The sequence below is a fragment of the Macrosteles quadrilineatus genome, unplaced genomic scaffold (assembly GCF_028750875.1).
Source record: "Macrosteles quadrilineatus isolate MER2022 unplaced genomic scaffold, UCM_ALF_1.0 Scaffold_1__1_contigs__length_201487025, whole genome shotgun sequence".
Classification (NCBI taxonomy): domain Eukaryota; kingdom Metazoa; phylum Arthropoda; class Insecta; order Hemiptera; family Cicadellidae; genus Macrosteles; species Macrosteles quadrilineatus.
The window spans coordinates 96,670,018-96,694,102 of NW_026542594.1; the positions used below are offsets into that span (position 1 = coordinate 96,670,018).

General features: G+C 33.9%; 1 protein-coding gene across 3 annotated transcripts in view; it reads left to right on the forward strand.

Moving 5' to 3' along the window:
• LOC128991777 (serine/threonine-protein kinase ULK2) overlaps nt 1-24,085 on the forward strand; it is a 157,158-nt gene that overhangs the window by 125,250 nt on the left and 7,823 nt on the right. For 2 of the 3 annotated variants that reach the window (XM_054414998.1, XM_054415083.1), the window contains exons 13-17: nt 339-416; nt 5,865-5,976; nt 11,168-11,266; nt 21,589-21,656; nt 22,753-22,954. In XM_054414998.1, the coding sequence (XP_054270973.1) occupies nt 339-416; nt 5,865-5,976; nt 11,168-11,266; nt 21,589-21,656; nt 22,753-22,954 (559 nt within the window). The remainder of the gene's footprint in view (nt 1-338; nt 417-5,864; nt 5,977-11,167; nt 11,267-21,588; nt 21,657-22,752; nt 22,955-24,085) is intronic. The other variant, XM_054415171.1, reaches the window with a different exon arrangement.

The window sequence follows — 24,085 nt, forward strand, 5'->3', positions numbered from 1 at the left end:
TTAGGCTTTTTTAACAAAAAAAGTCAGAAAACCTGAACAAGAATCCTCATCAATGATTTTAACTTCAATTCATATTTCTAGTGCAGTTATATTATAACTTTTACTGACTGGCAACTCCTCTACTGATTGCCAGCAGTACTAGCAGTCCCTCAACCCTCCATTTACTGTGTTATTCAATTTTATTCATTTTCAGTTTTACTTCCATAAATTAAAATAGGTTTTTCATGTATATTTTTATAATGATGTTTATGCTGCTTTTAACACTGATTATTCAATCTAAGATTACCATGTAGTTAGTTATCTTCAACTAAACTAGCATTGTGTATTGTTATTCTCAGGAGGTGCCGAGGTCTCGTCAAGTAGGCAGAGCGTTCAGTCGCTCTCCTCCAGACATCAGCTCTATATCTCCTCCTTCTGTAAGTCTTTACACCTTCAAAAATATATTTGTCTACAACAGCGCAGTCGTCATTGACAGTGGCATTTTGTCCTCTTGATCAGCTGATTCCTCAACATTTTACTTTGTCCATTACTTTGTTTGCTCCCAATGACAAGGCAACTGAACAAAACAACATTTATGCCTACCCATGGAGTAACAGTTTGTTATAGAGGTGTGCGGATAGTGAAATTTCATTTCGGATCGGATAGTTGAGGCTCGGTTCGGATCGGATCGGATATTGGGAGGTTCGGATTCGGATATTTTCGGATTCGGATAGTTCGGCGCGGATAATAATAAGCTGCATATGTATTTTTAACCTATAAAACAACGTAAAGCTGTGTAAATAAACTTAAATGACGATTTTGAACTATAGAATTTCAAATTAGCCAAGTCCACAGTTTTCTCTCTCTTTAAAATCACAATTCACAACATTTATTTTCAAAAGTTGGTTGCTTGAATTAAGTACACTAGCAGCCAAAATCTTCACACAACACCTTAACTCAGCAGGACTGATGTCAAACGTTTGGGCCTGTTTACTTGAGGTTATGTTTTATCTTGTTTCCTGGTTCTCACAAGCCAAGGAGTTCGATCTCAATATTATTTTCACATTGTATTTCCTTACGTTTTTGGAACGGATTATTGGCGTTAAGTGGCATTTTGCGGGTTTGCCATGTTTAGAAAACATCACTAATGCACTAAGATGGGCTCTAGCTCACGATTTGATGTTGGGCAATTAAATTAGACTTTATAACTGTGTAAAAGGTGTGTATACCTGAATTTATAAATTGCATTCTACACTTATGCACTGCCAAACATAATTCAGTAGAACCTTGATGAACCGAGAATTACACTAGCCTACATAACTTCATTACCCCAAGTAAAATACCAAGATAATTTTTATAATTGTATTTGAATCGTATAATCTTAGTTTGTTAAAAATGGATTGTATGTTCAACAATAATACCGAAACCCCGGTCTGACAGGCCCACGGGAATTTTCAAAAACGCATGTTGGCAACACTGTTTACTTGGTAGATTCCATTCCCCCAATACCTTCCCCCCTTTTCCTCCCCTACCTATTGATATATCATTTGTTCATTTTGCATGGGTGCCGTGACCTTGACAGGTTGTCTGTTCATAACATGTCCGTCTCAGAAGCCCAGCGTTAGTGTATTTTAAAGCGGGGTCTCACAGACCGGGGGTTTCGGTTAACGTCAGCCTAGGTGGGGTTTCGGTATTAGTGTTAAGCAGTATGGTCCCAAAATATTGTTTTTGATTTTGAAACATCACAGTTCATTTGACAAAATTATAGTTGAAGCAGCCCAATGTCAAGTCACGCTTGTGCAATAGTTTGTTTACAAGCTTTCTCCAGACCACGGGGGAGGGGAGGGTCTGATAAGCCGTCTATTGTTCACCCCCAAGAAGGTCCGACCCTCATTAGTGCCGCTCGGCTGCACTCAGTGGGGAACCCAATACCACAAATCAATCTTTTAAATGAATACAAATATTTGGTAATAATTGTTTTATTAATATTCACCTTGAAATTTCAATAAATTTGGTGTAAAATTTGACAAAAATCGGCCATTTTGACCGATTATTAATACAGTACCAAATACCAATAAAGTAGTACATTCATTGGTAATTAACCCTAGCAGTGGCCAACCGTCGTCTGGTTACGGTATGACGTTGATGCTTAGAATGGCCAAAGTCGTCTGGTTACGGTATGGGCCGAAATTTTTTTAACGGTAAAAAAAACACTTACAATCAACTCAGATTAGAATAATATATATACCATTCGAAAGATCACATTCTGAACTTTCATTTGATTACATAAACAAACCCTGTAGCAGGTATATAACAATGTCACGACGATTAGAAATCAAATGAAATTTTGGCGCGGTACGACTTTTGCAGCCGACACTTGGGAACTGGCAAAACACGTCTTGTTTGGCATTACCCTGCTCGGGTAATTTTCGTCTTGGGATGTTGCGGGTGATACCACTGGATAGCCATTGATTTTATCTTCATTGTGGTAGTGATATTTATAACTAAATATTGATTGCACAATCGGTACGATTTTATGAAAACAGCTGTTTTCGAAATTTCTAACAAATGGCCAACAGTCGTCTGGTGACAGTATGGAAAATACGAATTATATACAGTGAAAGTTATTATTACTAGTCATATAGTATATCATTTTGAAGAGGAAGAAATTTAGATTCAGAGAGTGGCAGCCCTGCACTCAGGGTTATTTCTGTATGCTCGCATGTAGACAGTGATGTAGACGACGGAAGTGAGTCATTACTGCCACAGTCTGTCAGCTGTCTTGTATTGCCATTGTTTGTTTGTGTTGTTGCCGTAATAGTTTTATCCGCGATTTATTACTAAATATGTTATTAGTTCGTAGTGTTAGTGTAAGTGAAGTGTTGTGTGTGTGTATAACAGTTATCTTCATGCATAAATATTACTGAATTGTGTGGAATAGTGTTCATAAAAGGTTGTATTTTGTTAGCATCATGTCCTAAAATGACGATTCTGACATTCAGAGATTGTTGTACCTATATAATGATATACCCAAGGTGTTATACATTTTTATAAAGGTAAATGAATACACTACAACATGTTTATAATGGTTCGGGGGTAAACAATTTTGTAAAAAAGTTATAGCCTATACTAAATAGGCCTACTACTGTAGGCTATTTTGTTAGCATCATGTCCAAAAATGACGATTCTGACATTCAGAGGGGTTATAATGATTTACCCAAGGTGTTATACATTTTTATAAAGGTAAATGAATACACTACAACATGTTTATATTGGTTTGGGTGTAAAAAATTTGGTAAAAAATTATATAGGCTACTAAATACTGTACACTCCATTTTCTCGAAATGCGCAAAAAATTCAAAACGTTCTCAAATTGATAGGCCTACATAATCATAGGTGAAAATAACTTTTTACCATCATACTTATGACTTTTTTGGATTCCTTACTTCATTGGCTTTACAAATATGTAGGCTACATATCATCAGCCTACATAATGTTTCACAACACAAGCAAACACTGTAGGCTATAGTTTACACTTATTTGCGGTTTTGCGGTTATTGTATTATTATGTCCCTATTACGTACCTACAAAAAAAATATTTCTAACATGTTATACATTTTTATGTTGGTAATTGAATACACTACAAGATTATTATGTTGGTTTGAAGTAAAAAAATTTGGTACAAAAGTTGTATACTAAGTACTGTGAATTTTGTTTTTCGAGAAATCGCTAAAATATATAAACATTATTTTATATACGTATGTTTATAGGTAAAAAATTATTTTTACCATAAACTTTATGACTTTTTTTGATTCCTTACTTCATTAGCTTTACAAACATGTATATATCATTATTAGTATACACATGTATTATAGAACTTTTTACAACATAAACTAACACTGTACGGTTCTCAATTTTTTCGGTTCTCCGTTTGTTATTATATTTCGCCCCAAAAACTTATAAAAAAAAAATATTTTCCTAACATGTTATATATTTCTATGTAGGGAATTAGATTTTCTACAAAATGTATATAATGAATTTCCCATAAAGAAATCCGTAAAAAAAAATACCAAGGCCGCTTTTGAAATTTCAAAAAAAAAAATTCAAATTTTTTTATTTTTTTCACTTTATCGATAAAATACACTGTCTAAATCATTATGATATTACTATTTCTAGATTCTCCTGTTCTTTCCGAACAAAATGAATATGAGGTTGGCTAGGTTTACTTGTACGGTTGAATTTTTACGAATTTTCAAAAAAAGGTCTGCAAAATCGCCAAAATGGGTTGGCCATTCCCCACTTCTAACATTGGCCACTGCTAGGGTTAAATAATAGGTAAAAATTAACCGATTTTCGTCAAGTTTTACCCTCCTGCTGTGCGCTATGTCACAAAAGCTGATAACAACATGGGTGATTAGTAACCATGGCAACTTGTTGAATGCGTGATGAAGGGAAACCCAAGAAATAGACGAACAAAGAGAAAAAATAACGACATTGTTATCTTTATACCCTTTTTACAATTTTCGTTATTGTTATATTTATGTAAGATTTTATGATTTTGTTTTATAGGTTTATAAAATAATTCTTTTTAACCACGGGAATATCAATTTATAATTTATCAATGTGCTTCTCTTCTGAAACAGCAATACCGGATGCATAATAAAGGTCAATGACCAAAAATATCACGATTGTGCAATATTGTATTTTGATGTTGAAATTAAAATCACGACAAAAGTTTGTATATATCCATGGTCCCTATTGTTTAATCATTTAATATGTACACCATCAATGCTAAATAATCGTGGTTAGTTCTAACTTTATTTTTTATTATTCAAAGTTTCTACACAGTAAGACAATCCAAAGTCAAACCGGGCAATGAATACCCAAAAAACAACGTATCTTGTCCTGTGATTGGAATACCACTTGCCTGCCAGTCCTTTAGGTTTAGGGAAGTAGTGCAAGTCTATATATAGCTTCAAGGTCTTACCCAACCCTTCCCTCTCCGGTCCTACTTGACTCACTACCCGCGCTCCTTTCGAGGTCATTGTTCAACCCCTCCCACCCTTCTGTTGTGTTGCCTTTCTATTGTTTCTATTCTGACTTTTTTTTCGGGAAACATTAAATCTATTGTTTACGTAACATCACAGTAGTAGGCTAGATTTTTCTACTTTGAAACAGTACTGTAAAAAAAAACTATTACGCAGCGCCCCTAATCAGGAGCGAGACATGCACGAGTTGACTTTCATTTGACCATGGTAGTTCTTTTCTGCTTTATGTCTGTTCGTTCCAGACGAATCTAATCGTAAAGCAAAACAGCCGATAACGACTAAACTAGTTATCAGTATTGCATCATACGGCTTCTTTGCCGTTTGCTGTTAGGTCGTTGGAAACGTATTGCTGTAATTTTGTCCTGGGAAACTAATGGTGGCTATGGAGATTTAGTTTTCTGTCCAAAAAACGTCAAAATATATTGTCTATCCGAAAAAGTCGGATATATAACGGATAGTGTCGGATATCGAATTTGGGCCCGGTTCGGATTCGGATTTCCGAACCGAACCGAATCCGACCCGATTTTTCGGATATCCGCACACCTCTATTATTATATCAATGCTACTTAACCATTTATTTGTTATTTTTGGACAAGTAGGCCTAATATAAAAAAATAGCTTGCAGATCAAGCTGTTTTTTATTGTTTGAAGACCATTGTATTCAATAATGTTTTATTCAATTTTGGTACAACTAAAGTAAGATTTTTTCTCATAATGACAACTGTAGATAAAATGTAGCTTGTATGAAAAGAGTCTTTTTTAAACTCAAGACACTCAAGACTTGTTGAGGTGCCACTCTGCAATAACTACTAATGTTTCATCTGACTGTGTGTGCAGGTACAGTTTGTGCTGGGTACGCCTCCAGGATCTCGCAGACCTGTGGCTGAGACTCCTCCTCCAGTCAACACATGGACCGTCACTCCCACCAGCTCTCCTCTCCGCAAGTCTGGTGAGTTGTGGTGTATATACAGTAACTAGCTGGTTTGCACTACTTTGGTTTTATTTTTGTGCGCTCTGCAGAAGTGCTGTCAACTTGAACCCAGCATATCACACTTCACATGCTTAACACATACAATATTTTATGTGAACGTCTTCATAAAACATTAACATTGTTCAAATATTTTAATTTTATATCAGCCTTGACACCTTTAATATTTTTTTTTTTACTATAGGTAAGATTCACTTACTTTTGCCTGAAGGTGTCAGATGTTAACATACGCTGTACATGTTTCGAGCTACTTACAGCTCATCTTCAGCAGCATTCTTGAATTTAAAAAATCACATCAAACGATGTTTGTCGACTATTTACAGTTTATATATACACACACGAACACACGGAAATATATACAAAGAACATACACGCGTTTTGCAGTTGTAGGTACCGTAAACATGTTTGCGTACGCACGGTTAAATGAAGATAACCTCGACCGGGCGACATTTGTAGGCCTACTGAGGAACGTGTCCTCTCATATGGAATTATTTATTTTCCAACATATGAGAGGACACGGCAATGAAACTATGTTAAATAAAAGAGAGGAATATTCAGACAAAATCACCTATCAGCTGTTCTGTGATGTAGATAACAAAACTGGAAATAAGAACCGCCAGTCAGCTGATACCGTGACGTCACTCTCCCGTGTTCAAGTTCAAGTTCCTCAGTAGGCCTACAAATGTCGCCCGGTCGAGGTTATCTTCATTTAACCGTGCGTACGCAAACATGTTTACGGTACCTACAACTGCAAAACGCGTGTATGTTCTTTGCATATATTTCCGTGTGTTCGTGTGTGTATATATAAACTGTAAATAGTCGACAAACATCGTTTGATGTGATTTTTTTAAATTCAAGAATGCTGCTGAAGATGAGCTGTAAGTAGCTCGAAACATGTACAGCGTATGTTAACATCTGACACCTTCAGGCAAAAGTAAGTGAATCTTACCTATACCGTAGTAAAAAAAAAAAAAAAAAAAAAAAGTTATAATATTTTCAAAAAAATAGAGTAGCCACTCTTTTTATCCTGGATTTGTAGACCCCTAGTTATATTTGTAAAGAGGGGTTGTGGACATATCTGCCATTTTTCTAGATATCCACATACTTGTAGTAGATATTTGCTAGGGTCCTTTTGTTACAATAAAAAATGTTTGTGCACTATCCAAGTAATTTTTTTGTTTTGTTCATTATAAGTAGAAATGTAAAATAAAAGTGTCATAAATTAAAATCAATTTTTTTTTCATTTTACAAATGCCCATTTGTTAAGGGTTAAATACAAAGCCAGGTTTGAAAAAAATCATTGAAAGGTACAATTTGATTACTTTATTACTTGTTTGAATCATGCAGCAATATTTTAAATAAATAAGTTCTTGATAAGCACAAGTTGGTTCTATTTTAAAAAGGGGCAAAAGGATGAATTAATAAATAAACAACAAACTTGAGTCATCTATAATTCCGCCAAAACTTATTAAGAGTAACTTTATTAACTAAATAAGGACGCTATTTTTATTCTCTCAGTTTTCTTATTGGACCTGATAATGATTGTGAGGTTTACTGCCTTTTAAATGTTAACAGTGTAATTTAGATGTATAAAGTGTTGGAAGACATTCCTATAGTCCGTGAGGTTGGTGAAGGACTCTGAGGGATTAATGTCCCTTCCACCAATGCACGCACACTCGCAAGTAGGGCCCTACCACGGCTCGTGACCCAAGTGTGTGTGTGTAGATGTGTCTCTGTGTGTGTGAGGGCTTTAATCCCTTAGAGTCCTTCGCCTACCTCACGGACTATATATAGTATTCTGTTGTAATTGTACAATTTAAATATAAACTGAGTCCGAGGCAAATATAAAATTTAAGTTAAAATGTTTAAAAATGTATTGAATATTTATGCATGTTAGTAGACATGTTATTTGTTGTATTGCACTTCCTCATGCATGATTGTGCGTTTTCACTGATCCAGACCAATTATTGCCGAGGCCAACTGTTTATTCCAAGCTGTTTGCATGGTACCGCACCCTTACAGACTATTTCTGAGCTGTGCAGTGTGTCTCCGTGCATGCTACTTTGACTCATCTCTGCTCAACTAGTCGTCAACTCTGTTAAACAGATTTAGTTTATTGTGATTATGGTGCTGTGTTGTGTGTTAGTCAGCAATATTAATACTGCAGCTTACTGCTTACTATACAAATTGCTCAAGAAGTTATGTAGGTAATAGTTATAGTTTAAAATATTTGATAGTGGATTGAAACGATATGTTTAGGGCTTTTAATGACAAATAATTGGGGTTTGTATTGAATATAACAAAATCTATTTTTTATGTTTAGCTATTTACCTTCTCACTATTACATTATTTAAGCTTTTTGAAATTGCTGTATTCCTGTTACTGAAATCTGTGTTTATGTCTAATAAGTTATAATTTAACTACATTTATTAAATCAAAATGGTCTAAAGTACACTGTGGATTTTCATTATATAATTATTAACAAAGTATGGTATAAAATATAATTAATTATTATTAATTTATCAAACTATTTTGTATAACTCAATATGTATGTGTCTTTCTTTAAATCCATGTTATAACAATCATAAAATAAATCAATTTAAAATATATTTTAAATACCGTATTTAATTAGCCCCTGTTCTAAATCAATATTTATATAGATTGTTTCTCTAAAATTTATAAAAATAGTTTTAATAGTGTGTATATTTTTAAAGTATCAAAATACTAGTGACCGGTTTTAATTAGTTATCAAAGTTATTTAAAGTCAAGACTGTTATATAAATTGGACTTATGGAATTGGTTTAAGAAATTGATACCTTCCAAGCAGAATGATTAAGTAACTTTTTTTGTTTTATCTCATTATAAAATTGTGCATTTCTGTAATAATGTTATCGTCTGTGTAATGTTCACAAACCCTCTGACTTGATCTAAGTTTTTAGTTTAGCTGGAATTTGCATTGGCTTGTATATCTCATTAGACCTCAGTAACCCACTACAGAACAACTAGAACAAAAGCAAAACACAAGCAATCTGACAAAACTGCTTGTTAGTGCATTGAAACCATAGAACTATAAGCATAGAACGCTGAGTCAATGTAGCGAAAGCGAGTTGGTCGCGGAAGGGCTCCTTCCCCCACAAGTCAGAGAACGGAGTGGCACTGCCCCATGTATTACAATGGGCGTGTTACGTTTTCAACACATTTCGTTAGATTTTCAGGCTTTTTTATGATTATTAAGATCTTGAATGTAGTTTTTTTATTGTTGTGTGATGATTCCCTTGAGACACGATTGAAAATACTAAAGACTTACTTAGTATTTGAATATATTAGAAACTCACTTATTTTTCCAAGTAAGTTTTATTGTTTGTGAAAAATCCCAAACCAGACATGAAATTACATAAAAAACTAAACAAAACATTTTGAAAAAGTACAACTTTATTTAATTTTGACAGCTTTAACCTTTATTTTTGCTTGGTAAATTGTTCCATAAATATAATAATTCTGGGGAAAATCATGTAACAGCTTGGTACATTTGTTGTACTTCATATATTTCTTATTTACCTTTCTTACTACAAAGCAACTAATGTAATGTGGAATGTTTCTTCTGTAATAGCTGATTTCTGACAATTGATTTAATTGTTCTATGGGTTCTATATCTTCATCATGCTGGTATTATTATTTAATTAGGAGTATGGAAACTTAATACACAATTTTGAATGTTCATCAAAATCCAAACACTTACTCCCAAACAGAGGGCTTAACTTGGTTCCTAAACATTATAAGGGTCATTGTAAATTCAACTATGTTGCGGTTATCATTACGCCCGACCCTGGTTCGTATACAAGGGAAAAATAGCTCTAAATGATATTATAAAAGTTTGTTTTTTAGATATACTTAAAATTTAAGTTACTAGTTAGCCTTTTACTTGACAATTTGATTAAATAATTGCAAGTTAAAATACCCCCGCCGCAGCAAACCTGCAGACTAAGTGAATTTCCATTTACCGGGCTGGTTTTCTACTAAAATATTCATTGTCAGATTTGTTTCCTATTTAAATAACATTAATTTTAATGAGTACTCAGGTTTGATGCTACAGGGAAGGTATTGAGGTAATTATTTATTGAAATGTTGGTAGCTTAGTATGAAATAAATAAAATTGCCAAATTTGATTAAAATATAGCCATAAACAAGCAAACTACAACAGTGTTTTATTCTCCATAAGAATAACATGGGAATTTTTATAATTTACAATTTCTTTGAATTATCTTCGTAACCGTTAAGCATACAACAACACTTCAATATACAAAAATTTTTTTTATCTCTACAAAATAGTATCAATTCTTAAGGTGACGAAATATAGAAGGCTGTGGAATACGACAGACACAGATTCGTTTGCTTGGTTCAATTCCTTCGTTCCACAAAGTAGGGTTATGTACAGCAGACAAAAATGTTGACAGATAGGGCTGGATCAAATTGGGGGAAATACACGTAGTTAGACGAGGTAAATTGTATGTTAATGGTTTAACACATTTATCTTACTTCCAGATTTGCGATCCAATACAATATGTTGTTAAACTTGACGTATGTTACAAATATTTAAGCAGAAATAGATGTCACAGTACAAGCAAGACAAATCATAAGTACTAGCAGCAGACGAAAAAAATATATACTTGCCATTTGAAAATTTTGAGCTACCCCATACCCCCACGACCCCTAAGGGCAAAATTTTCAAAATTAACCATCATTATTGTAGTCCCTCATATCTAAGAAGGTTGCCGCAAACCAATTTCAAATATCTTAAATGGCTGAAAAATTAAGGTAGAGTGTAAGTTACTTTTCAGTCACCCTGTATTATCTTCATATTATACATTATATTTAGTACTATAATTGGTCCAAACGACTTCTGCAACTGCGGCAAAAAGACTATATTGTCCTCGGTCATGACAAAATCACAAATGTGTGTCTTTTGTGTCTGCGGGGTCATCCATCATCTTTGTCTCCCGCGGTCTCGAATCAATAGTGGTTATCTTTCGAGATCGTTCTAGCAATCGTAAATATCTCCTACGTTCACAGTGGAATAGTGAACAACTTTCCGTCTTTCGCAGTATTTGTTGTTATTGGTGGGAGTGGTACTGATTGCTCTGTATATTTTCAGTGCTTAGCTCTCCCATTCTGACGGGTCATACCAATACCATCAACAGCAACAACATGCTGCCGTTGGTGCCTTTCAGTTCCCGAGCCATCACCTTGCCTGGTTAGTATTTATTTATTTATTTCCATTCCAACGGCCAAAGACCATTACAAAAATGATAGGTAATGATTATTACAATATCACTACAATAATACAGTATAAGTATTGCACTGTCAGATCAAGATGTCAAGTTGCCAGTCGACTTGGATCTTGGATGCCTCATTGCCTATTAAAATACAGACTCCTGATTGATTATAATAACTGAGTGACCCGATTTGTTGTCAATGTATAGTCATCTAAATGGTTCAATAGATTCAAGATTCAAATAGTCTTTAATTAATATATATATATAAAACATACATGTATCTGAATAGAGTCCAAATTTACATATAAATCATATACATTAAAACATAAATCTACGCAAATGTCCCTTACGAAAAGTAAATGGAAATTCAAATGAAATATTTTTTTGATAAATACTATTTCAAATAAAACCTTTAGGCCTAGTTAGAAAAATAAAGTCACCTGAATTGTTTTTAAAATACATTCACCTGATTGGCTGTCAAATCAGAGTGATTGATTGGATTTCTAAATAGCCTATAGCCCAAGCAAAGTACCTAGGAAAAATAGAGGAACAAATCTATGTATTCCCAATTTGTTCAAAAATCTGTCTGGGAGGGTCCCCTAATGAATATATGATAGGTGAGAATAAAATCACCCTGCCGCTCTGGGTGGGGGGGAGGTGGGAGGGGTAAATGCCCCAATTTGCGGTTTTTTGCTTATAACTTGAAAACGGCGTGTCGTAGTTTAAATTGTTCAGTATAAAAGTTAAAGCTAATTAAATTTGCAACAACTTTGATCGGTGAAAAACGCATAGTTTCAGAGATATCCGCGCTCAAAAAGATATAATTTTCGAAAACAGATTTTCACCTAACATTTTTCTTTAAAATCTGAATTTTTTCTCCTTCCTTGTTATTTTTTCAGAAATATTGACTGAAAGAAAGTTGTAGAGAATTAAATTTACTTCAATAATATGTACACATATGTAAATATATATGATGTAGGTCAAAGTTACAGCGTTTTTAAGATTAAAGAGAAAATCCTGAATTACACAAATAGTTGCAAAGTCTTGTTTTTTATCATTGCACGATTTGTATGGTTTCTTATAATTGTTTAGGCCAAACATGAGTATATTTACGGTTAAAATTTGTAATAGTTATGTAAATAACAATGTGACAAAATAAAAAGGTTATATTGTATTTATTACGATAATCCAAGTTAAAACAATTAAAACTTATAATCAATTCATATTTAAAAATTGAACTAATGTTACCTTAGCCTTAGTCCTTGCAAGAGCAAAGGCTAAGGTAACATTAGTTCTACAGGGTGTTCCGTTACTCTCTGGACACATGTATATAGTGTTATTGCTCAGGTCAAGACAAACACATTTCACCATAGGAATATGTGTCTGTAGTGCCTAGTTTTCCGTCTATCTGTATTTATGTGTTTTGTACAAAACAAATAATAATGTAACCATTATGTTGGTAAATCTGTGGCTCAGTTGGTAGCGTCGCGGACTTCGGGCCCAAGGCAGTAGTGTCGTGGGTTCGGATCCTGGTCACTGCCACAAACTTTTATCAGTACAGTTCACCTTTGTACTTTCCCGGCTCACCCCTTGCTTTGGTGGATACGTTCCACGCACAGATCTGTAGTCTATGTGGACGGGCAAATGCAAGATTCCGCCAACCTCTTATTCCTTTTTTTACAGATTAGCTTCTGCAAAGAGCGGTTTGCAAGATATGGGATACCTGAAGTAGTGGTTGCAGACAGTGGCACACCACTCAAAGCTCAAAGTTTCAATAATTTTGCACAAGACAAAAGTAACATTCAGGAGATAAAAAAGCAATAATCTATCTATATATTTAATACGCTAGGCATATTTTTGTCATAATTGTTTTGGAGTGGTGGTGCTACCGATCACCATGTTCAAGGTGTCGTTAGAAAGGTCTTAGCATGTAGTTTTCCCTCAAACAAAAAAACTTTGGAATTCCATCAGGGCTCTGCCCCAGTGGCCTTCAAAGTTCCCATGTTATTCTTAGGGAGAAAATGTTTGTTTATATTTGAACAGATGAATACTTTGAAATTGACACTAATATTTGAAACAGATGGTTATACTAAAATTTTGCACAAAATCAAAACATAACCAAAAAAACGTTCGACATAGTAGAGTGGAGACCTCTAATAGAGTGGATAATAGAGTGGTTATATCTAACATCAGAAAGAGACTGGAACAAGATTGGGAGATGGGCCATTATGAAACACAGTTTGTCACAGGACATTGAAAATATCAAGGCGATTTTGTGAAGACTTCACCTGGTGGAAGAGGAAGTATGTAGATGTGGAGAAATAAAAACCACGAGTCACGTATTTATAAATTGCTCACTTCAGGAGACAAATAGGTGAGAACAAGAATATGTCTTGGATAAGATAGGCCTAGAGATGAGAAAATAAAACATGATGAGTGACAAGGAAGCAATTGAGGCGTTTAGAAAAGTAGCTAGGGAAATAGGAAAAGACAAAGAATGCAAACAGGCATTAAAATTTAAAAAAAGAAACAAACAAAAACTAAGAAAGAAAAGGTATGAAAACTTGCCCATCAGAGAGGCTGGGAGAGGAAAGGTTAGAGCGAATCTCAATGATCCCTATCGTTCAGGGTGGTATGGGGAAGAGAGTCGTCCTGGCTTTTGGACACACAATGTGTCTGGAAACCCAATGCAGCTATGAGTAAAGCTATTTTTGTAGAAAACACTATTTACAATAAACGAGGTGTTAGCCCGTCCTATGTACGGGAGTAGTCAGTTAAAACTTTTGTGTAAAAATCAGAACAGCTAGCTTACACGTAGGCTATAAAGACAAATTTTATTGCAGCCTACATTAGAAAGAGTAATTATCAATTGAGAAAGTGTATAGGCCTAGTCAACGATATCACCTTCCAATTTCATCGCATACCTGCCTCTTCCATAATCAATATCAACACAATACAATTACTCATACTATACACAATTTCCAGTAGGTCTGAATAGAAACTCCCTAAAATAAAACGAAAACATCCAATAAAATTCACAGTACACATAATTATTATTAACGTTGGTTTCCTGACATCATTAAAGGAATCGTCCACACATATCCTTTGTATCAATTTTACTGCATCAATTGCTAAATAAATTAGTGTAAACAAAGAAAAGTAAAAACAACAACATATAGTTTGTTTTGGTAAACAGCTGAGTCAAAAATTAAATAATATTCATTTGAACAAAAGAACTGGTCACATGTTGAAGGAATTTAAAACGTAAAAAACGCTAGTAAAGCTAGTGACGTAATTAATTGTCTATGTTTATTATCCATTCCGTTATCAGTTCTAATATCCTTAATAATTAAACCACCCTCATTGAATCATGTACATCGTAATTCCCCATATTCATTTATTTAAACTATAAAATATTCAGCGCCTCCAAACGTAACCACAATTAAACACACGCCAAACAACTTTTTAGATTTCATAAAAAGATGGTTAGTCTAATTGCAGTATCCTAGGTCAATGATGATGTTGTGCTCAATCTATGTCATTCATATCTGTATATCTTTGGATAAAACCCGTCCGGGTTGTGGTGGTAATTTAAAATTTGATTCCTGAGGATTCTTGATCTCCTTCTTTATGACATCAATATTTCCGGGCCTAATCCAAACAAAGTTTAATCATTCAAAAACATTGATTGTAAACAAACCAAGATGAATTAAAACAAGTAAAAAATTGATTTTCCTACCCTTTCCTAAAAAAGTTGAGCAGTATAATAATTTGCATATCCTTTTTTAAGACTTGTGTACAGAGCCTCGACTTGTATACATCGATGGTGTTACTTTTCTCGGTGGTCTACTAATCTTACTTATTTCCTAAAAATCAATGAAAAATCAGAGTAAATAAAATAACCTCATAGTTCTACAGAGCATATTTATATTTAACCAGCTGTTAGTTAAAAGAAATTTATATTGCACTAAAACAAACCGAAGATTACAAAGATTTATTTAAAAAATCCTTTGAACATCCTAGTATTTTACCTATGCATATTTAAATAATCTGTCATCCTCTTACCGAAGGATTGAACGTATCAATGATTAGCATTACACATAGTATAAATAAGTCAACCCTTAGTATGTCTTTTAATTTTATCCAAATGCTGAATTTGTGTTACAAACGCTGAATGTTTACAGCTGTTAGGTTAAACAAATTATATTACACCAAAAGCTAGTTTAGAATCTTAGCGTCGGCTGCTAGACTTTTCAAAAATTAAAACTTAATTTCTAAACAACTGGGACCCTAAACTAAAATGATGGCTTCGACATTCCCTAGTTCTCAAAATTATCTTTCTTTCAACACAAAAATCATGAAAATCCGTTAAGTGGTTGATTCAGAATCGTGAAATAAAAAAACACTGTTTCGTTTTAATATTATAGATGTTGATTATATCAATCTATTATGGACATCTTTAGTATTTCCATAATCTTTGAGTAGAATATTTTAAAGTCATCAGAAATTATGACTGTTATTCGTTTTAAAATAACGCCTGTAATACTTAGCAATTGCTCGAATCCGAGCAACAGGTACACTAGTATATACTAAACTCGCCTTTGGCTCGCTGGGGGCTCCGCCCCCAGGCCCCCTTTTTGGTTGGGGGTAAGTAAAGATGAGCCAAGCCCCCTTGCCCCCACAGGGCGCAAGACCTACAATCGGGCCAAATTTCAGACATCCAGTTAATCTAGAAATGGGTAAACGTGATTTAGACTTACGCACCTGTAAGAATAGCATTGGGGCAGGGGAGGATATAATATTAGGGAGGGGGGGGGGTTGGAAATACGATAGGGGGATTAAACTTTAAGTAAACCAGAGTATATACAAAATATTAATAATGTTTGCAAAAAGAATTTACTTAGATTGGGAAAAGTAGCGAAAATTGGGGAAAAAATTTTGTAAGTACAAATGTGTCACAGGGGGACAGGGTGCAAATTTCAGGATTTTTAGCTAATCTAGAAATTGGTAAACGTGATTTAGACCGATGAATCTGTGGTGGCTATAGGATAGATGTAAGGGGGATTTCGAGAGGGGGGGGGGACTTTTTAAATGGTCCTTATTATATTCATACCTTGGTGTTAGCTCTAATACAGTAAACTTTGTATAGTTTTAATAACCTTGTGCATACAGAAAAGGTAAAGAGTCTATTATTACCTCGTAAAACTGGTGAAACCTTTTAAATTTTGATATTAAACTTAAGTTTTGGGGGTCAAAGAGTAAAGTTACGAAAAAACATGTATGATTAAAACCGAAATTAAGCCAAGGAAAATACAAAGCATTAATAACATTTGCAAAAAGTGATTATTTAAGTATGTAAAAATAGCGAAAACCGGTAAAAATTTGAAAAATACCAATTTCTGAAAGTAGGACGTTTTTTTTTGGGGTGAAGGGGAGAAATTTTCGGAAAACACGTGTAAGGGTTTTGTAGAAAATTAAATTCCTGAACATGAAAAATCCATTCAAATCTTGGCTAGCTCCTATTGCTTTTTAGTTACAGCCGTAAAAACGTGTTATATCGTCTTTAGATATCCGCCATTTTGGATTTTTGGGGAGTTAAAAATTTTAAAATGTGACTTTTGCAAATTTAAAAATTTTAAAATGTGACTTTTGCAAATTTCACCCTTAACTTAGTATCCCATACTACAATACTGCCAAATTACAAGTTACGATTCTAAACGATTCTGATGACCATAACAAAGTCATTAAATTTCAATGTTATTCTCCATAATAATAACATTGGGCTCGTAGTTTTGGGGGTCAAGGAGTAAAGTTACGAAAAAAAATGTAATAGTAAAATTTAAAGCAAAGTAAGGGAAAAGCAATAATATTTGCAAAAATAAATTATTCAAGTATAAAAAAATTGCGAAAACCGGTAAAAATTTTATGGAAATTTACCAAATTTTGAAAGTAGGGCGTTTTTTGAAGCTGAAGGAGTGCGATTTTCGGGTAACGCTTAAAGGTTTTGTAGAAAATTTAATTCCTGTTCATGAAAAATCTTTCAAATCTTTTCTAGCTCTTACAGTTTTCGAACTATAGCCGATTGAAAAAAAAACGTGTTTTGTCGTTTTCAGAGGTCTGCCATTTTAGATTTTTGGGTGTGTTAAAATTTAAAAATTGGACTTTTGCAAATTTTACCATTAACTTAGGATCCATTACTAGAATACTAACAAATTTCAAGTCTCTAGCACATTTCTAAACGATTCATTTGACCATACCAAAGTCATCAAATTTCAATCTTACTCTGCATAAGAATAATATGGGGCTCGTAAAAGTGGTAAAAACTTAAGTATTTTGGGTCAAGGAGTAAAGTTACGAAATAACATGTAATGTGTAAAATTTAAAGTAAAGTAAGGAGAACACAAAGCAATAATAATATTTGCAAAAAGGAATTATTTAAGTATAAAAAAATAGCGAAAACCGGTACAAATTTTAAAAAAATTTACAAAATTTTAAAATTAGGGCGTTTTTTAAAGCTTAAGGAGTGCGATTTTTGGAAAACGCTTATAGGGTTCAGTAGAAAATTTAATTTCCTTTCGCAAAGATCCTTTCAAATCTGTTCTAGCTCTTACTGTTTTCGAGCTATATCCGTTTGAAAAAAACTTGTTTTATCGTTTTCAGAGGTCCGCCATTTTGGATTTTTGGCGGGGTTAAAATTTGAAAATGGGAATTTTGCAAATTTCATCATTAATATAAGATCCCCTACTACAATAATACCAAGTTTCAAGTCTCTAGCACGTTTCTAAACGGTTCAGATGAGCGCGCCAAAGTCTACCATTTTCAATGTTATTCTCCATAAGAATAACATGGGGCTTGTAAAAGTGGTAAAAAACCTTTAAATTTTGACATTAAACCTAAGTTTTGGGGGTTAAGGAGTAAGGATACAAAAAAACATTAAAGAGTAAAATTTAAATTAAATTAAGGGGAACACAGAGCACTAATAATATATGCAAAAAAGAATTATTTAAGTATGAAAAAATAGCGAAAACCGTAAAAAATTCCAAAAAAATTTACTAAATTTTGAAAGTAGGGCGTTTTTTGAAGCTTAAGGAGTGCGATTTCCGGAAAACGCATAAAAGGGTTTTGTAGAAAATTTAATTTCCTTTCGCTAAGATCCTTTCAAATCTTTTTTAGCTCTTACCGTTTTCAAGCTACATCCGGTTGAAAAAAAAAGTGTTTTTTCGTTTTCAGAGGTCCGCCATTTTGGATTTTTGGGGGGGTTAAAATTTGAAAATGGGACTTTTGGGAGTTTCACCGGTAATGTAAGATCCCATACTACAATACTACCAAGTTTCAAGTCTCTAGCACGTTTCTAAGTGGTTCAGATGAGCATACTAAAGTCGGCATTTTTCAATGTTATTCTCCATAAGAATAACATGGGGCTTGTAATAGTTGTAAAAAACCTTTAAATTTTGACATTAAACCTAAGTTTTGGGGGTTAAGGAGTAAAGATACAAAAAAATATAAAAGAGTAAAATATAAAGTAAAGTAAGAAGAATACAGAGCATTAATAATATCTGCAAAAAGAAATTATTTAAATATGAAAAAATAGCGAAAACCGTAAAAAATGTGAATGAAATTTACAAAATTTTGAAAGTAGGCCGTTTTTTGAAGCTGAAGGAGTCCGATTTCTGAAAAACGCCGAAGAGGGTTTTGTATAAAATTTAATTCCTGTTCCTGGATATACTTTCAAATCTTTTCTAGCTCTTACCGTTTTCGAGCTACATCCGGTTAAAAAAAATGTGTTTTTTCGTTTTCAGAGGTCCGCCATTTTGGATTTTTGGGTGGGTTAAAATTTGAAAATGGGACTTTTGCATATTCCACCGGTAATTTAAGGTCTCTTACTACAATACTACGCAAATTTGAAGTCACTAGCACGTTTCTAAGTTGTTCAGATGAGCATACCAAAGTCGGCATTTTTCAATGTTATTTCCCATAAGAATAGCATTGGGGGGGAAATTCTTGAATAAGGGGGGGTTAAAATAAAAAAATGCAACTTTTGAGAATTTTCCCGGGGTTTTGGTACCAAGACTGACAATCGTGCCAAATTTCAACTCCCTAGCACTTCTAGAAGTGGTCTAGAATTTGTATCCCCCAGTGAGTCAGTTACACAAGCGGCTGTATATAATTTAGATACAATAAAGTGAACAAAGGTGAGCAGTTAACGTGCAAAAGACATACAACTGATATAAGACGTACAACTAAAATGACACAACGAATAATAATAATACTACTAAATAGTGCATACAATAGTGAGTAAACATCTGACTCTAAACAAACAAAAAAAAAGAAGAAAGAATCTAGCATTACAAGGAATGTACTGGTGGTTAACGTGCAAAGCACTGATATAAGACACAAGATGCATACAAAACATAATAAACAAAACATAATAATAATACAAATAAATAGTGCATACAATAGTAACAAGTAGACTCTGACCAAAACAAGAAAGCTAGCATCACAAGAACAGGGTCAACTCGAACGAGAGATAATGGCTAATTTAACCAAGCATGATCATAAATAAGAACACAAGGTGCAACACTATTCCGTTGACTCACTGCATGCAAGGCTCCCAACACTAAAAGATGAATTTCTTTTGAAGACAGCATGACCAGCTCCCAAGAACTCCAGGTGGGCATTGTTTCTGAGACGCATGTTTAAAAACGGGCTAAATGTAAAGTCTCAAACCTCACATTTAGTAAGTCTACGAACAAGAAACAGTTTGCAAACTAAATATGTAAAAATTGACAACTAATATGATTCAAAGTGATAAAGTCACAGTCACAGCCGCGATATTTGTTGTTGTAAACAGTCAATAATGTTCTTATAAACCGGCTAAAGATAGTGCCTAAAGTTTCTAAAATTAATGTTACATTTCAGTCAAGGGCCAAAGCATAATAAAATGTCCAAACTAAACATTTACAGATTAACAACATATTATCACGATGTAAACTGATAAAGTAAAATCACACCAAAACTCAACTTGTTGGTCAACAAAGATTGAGGTTAGTTAGTCTGGCAAATATTTCATTTGTTTTTGTTGTTGTGAGATCATATGTAATTATATCTAAATGATTTCTGCATCATTGAGCTTCGGTAGTGATCATCATCGGATCATCATCAACCGAAGCTCTATGGGTTAAAATAAAGAGAAAATCAAGAATAACATTTTTTCCAAAATCGCTTTGTTAACCAGATATCCGCCATTTTGTATTTTTTACATAAACATTTTTATTTTTTATCTTTTCAACCGATCCTTATAAAACTTGGTATGTAGGTTAAGGTTAAAGAGCCCCATGTTATAAAAAAAAAATCACCTTGATTCAACTTACAATTTCAAAATGGCGGCCATTTTAATTTTTTGAACTTAAATTACTCAAAAAATGCCAAGAACACTTTTATTTAGCATTTTTAATTCCCTATCAAACGATACCAAGTTCAAAAAGATCGAATAAGAAATAGCTGAAATATTACGATTTTTAGTTGTAAAATGGGGCAAACCTGACTAGCTTCTGCCTTATTCTACCCTATTTTACAACTAAAAATCGTAATATTTCAGCTATTTCCTATTCAATCTTTTTGAACTTGGTATCGTTTGATAGGGAATTAAAAATGCTAAATAAAAGTGTTCTTGGCATTTTTTCATAAAATTAGCAATCTTTGAGTAATTTAAGTTTAAAAAATTAAAATGGCCGCCATTATGAAATTGTAAGTTGAATCAAGATGATTTTTTTCTAACATGGGGCTATTCTACCTTAACCTACATATCAAGTTTTATAAATTTTGGTTGAAAAAATCCAAAAATAAAAATGTTTATGAAAAAAATACAAAATGGCGGATATCTGTTTAACGAAGCGATTTTGGAAAAAATTTTATTCTTGATTTTCTTTTTATTTTGACCCATAGAACCATTTCCCAGAGTTTGGCTGTTTACTTACTGGACACCCTGTATAGATAGTCATTTGACATTTGTGATTGGCGGTTATTGCCAATCGGGTGAGACTAGGTCTGTGAGTACTGCTAAAACATATATCTTAGTCTTTAGGAGTGACAGCGCCTAGGTATCGGTGTAGAACACAAGAAATTGATTTGTAGCATTCAAATGTATGGTTTGTTTCCCCAGCTTGGAGGAGCTTGATATTTTTATTGTATTAGTTGCCTACCCTCACAATACTTTTATCCTACTGGTATTATTTTTTGTTTATTTTTTTACTCAATTATAATTTTGTTTTCTGAGTCTTTTCTGTCAATAATGTTACAGATTTGGGTCACTTGGATGCTCCCACACCTTTTGTTGTCCCTGAACTGCCACCTGAAACACTGCTTGAAGTAAGATATAGCTACTATGTTATCGATAGAAATTGTGCGTAGTAATACATTTAATTTAATACAATTAATAAAACTGATACTTTTATATTTTACGTTGTTGAGGCATAGCTATACTAAAATATTGATTACACAATTTATGCTGAAGTGTTTAGGTACCTATGAATACATTATGCTGTCTCTTTTTAGTATAAATGAGCAACAGTACATTATTTATTGGAGATGGATTGTTTTTTAAAGTCAGTTGTCAATTGTCAATTTGTAGTTTTTTTAGCAAAATAAATATTGCAATCGGCTCTTTATTGTTTGCAATTTTTAAGAAGAGAAAACTTATTTTTTCCAAGTTTGAAATTATACATGTTAACTGTAGTATTACAGTAGAACTCCAAATATCTGAATCAATTGAGAACCGACCCCATTTGTATAGTCGAAAATTCTGATTATTGGATTTTTAAAGAAAATAGGACGAGTCATGCCGAGCTTTTACTATTGCGATCGCAGAACGTATCTGTGACGATTTTGCAATTGGAAAATGTAAGCTTTCCATTGCGGAGTACGATTATGATTTTCTGTGACCGCGGGAAATGATGATGGTGTCAAACTAACTGGGGGGATATTTATCATTTTGCCGCGATCGTGAAAATTAAAAACGATGACGATCTTACCGTGACAGAGGGAGACGATGATGGTCTACATGACTGTGGATGTATTTAGCATTTGCCGCGGTCGCGAAAATTGATGACGATGATTCTGTGACCGCGGGAGACATAGATGGCATCAACACTATCGCGAGACAGGATTAGGATTTTGCCCTGATCACGATTTCTGCCTTCTTTATTAACGATTCTCATTACTGTGGTTTGAAATTTTGAAATTATTTCTGATATTTGGCAATTCGAATAGTTGGAGTTTGGATGATTGGAGTTCTATTGTAACAACTCTTCCCCTAAAGAAAGCTGGGGCTCTTTCTAGTAACTAGCTAAAGCATACTACTTATAAAAACATTAAGCTTAAGTAAAGTAGTATTCTCAAATCTGTTTAAAACTACTTTATAATATGGCCATATCACTTCAATGTGTGTTCTTGTTTGGTTGTACAGAAGGAGCACAATGAGACATTGGCCAAGCTCAACTTTGTGCTTGCAGTGTCAGAGTGTATCTGTGACGTAGCTACAGGCAGATCCAGGGCTGAGTGTCTGGTGTTGCTGTATAGAGCATTACAATTGCTACACTCAGGACTCAACCTGGCAACCACTAAGCTGAGAGAGAAGACACTGCAGCCAAGCCCCAGCGTCAAGAAAGGTTCTTCCTTTTCTCTGTTGTCCCTTTCTTTATGTAGCCCAGTCCAGATACGGTTCATGGATTAGAAAAAAAAAATATATTTGATCATATTCACACTTTAGTGAAAATACTTAAATTTAGTTAAATCAAATGTTTTGAATCAATTTTATTCTGTATACAGAAGGCTCTGAAAGATCAAGCGGAATTCCAACTCACATAACTTTTTAATAATTTACATTCGTATAGTCCTAAATAAAGATGAGGTCTTAATAGTGCGAGCACCAATGAAACAAACATAAAATGGAGTGAGTTTAAATCAATACTCATATTTTCTGTTGTTTATGCACATTTAAGATCGATTCATACACATCCGTTCCGGCACGTCACAGTTTAGTCATATCAGTCACGTCACAGTCAAAAGATTTATTCTTTAATGGATTTTATACTGCGCTATCTTCACTCATCCAGGGCAGGTCCGTCAGTCAATTACATATTTCCTTCCTCCGATATTTTTGGATCGTTCGGACGCCAGATGGATGCTGACAATGCTGACAATCGTGTGATGTATGTGTTTGACATTTTAAAAAATTGTGATTTTGTTATTTTAATAATAGTGTTTATTATTTTAAGTACGGTTTGTAACAATAAGATAGATGATGAAAAATTGATAGGATTTTGTGTTTTAATTAAAAAATTCTTCACTGTAAATAAAGTCTCGGAAGACTGACTGAAACCAACTGACGGACAGTTGACTGACGAATTTCGGGTGTAACCAGCAAACAAAGAATAGAAATAAAAGGGCTGTTGTAAACTAAAGCTGTCGCTACTCGGAGAGCGGTGCCGTAACCAAGATGGTGTCTTCCGCTACTGAGTCATCCTAGTAGGGACCGTCGAGCTGTTCCCCACTACCTCACTCAGTCCACACTCTACGGATATCTCTGGCGACGTGGTCAGCCTGATGCGTTTATCGCGTTGCTGTCATTTACTGTCATTACATAGAATCCTGTGACTATTGGATATTTACTTTGTTTTAAACTGTAACACACTGTCTTTAATGGAATTTATTTGAGTTGAAGATTGACTAATGACTATGCCTACAACTTGCAAGGCGTATAAGGATAAATAATAAGAAATAACTTGTGCAAAAAAGTA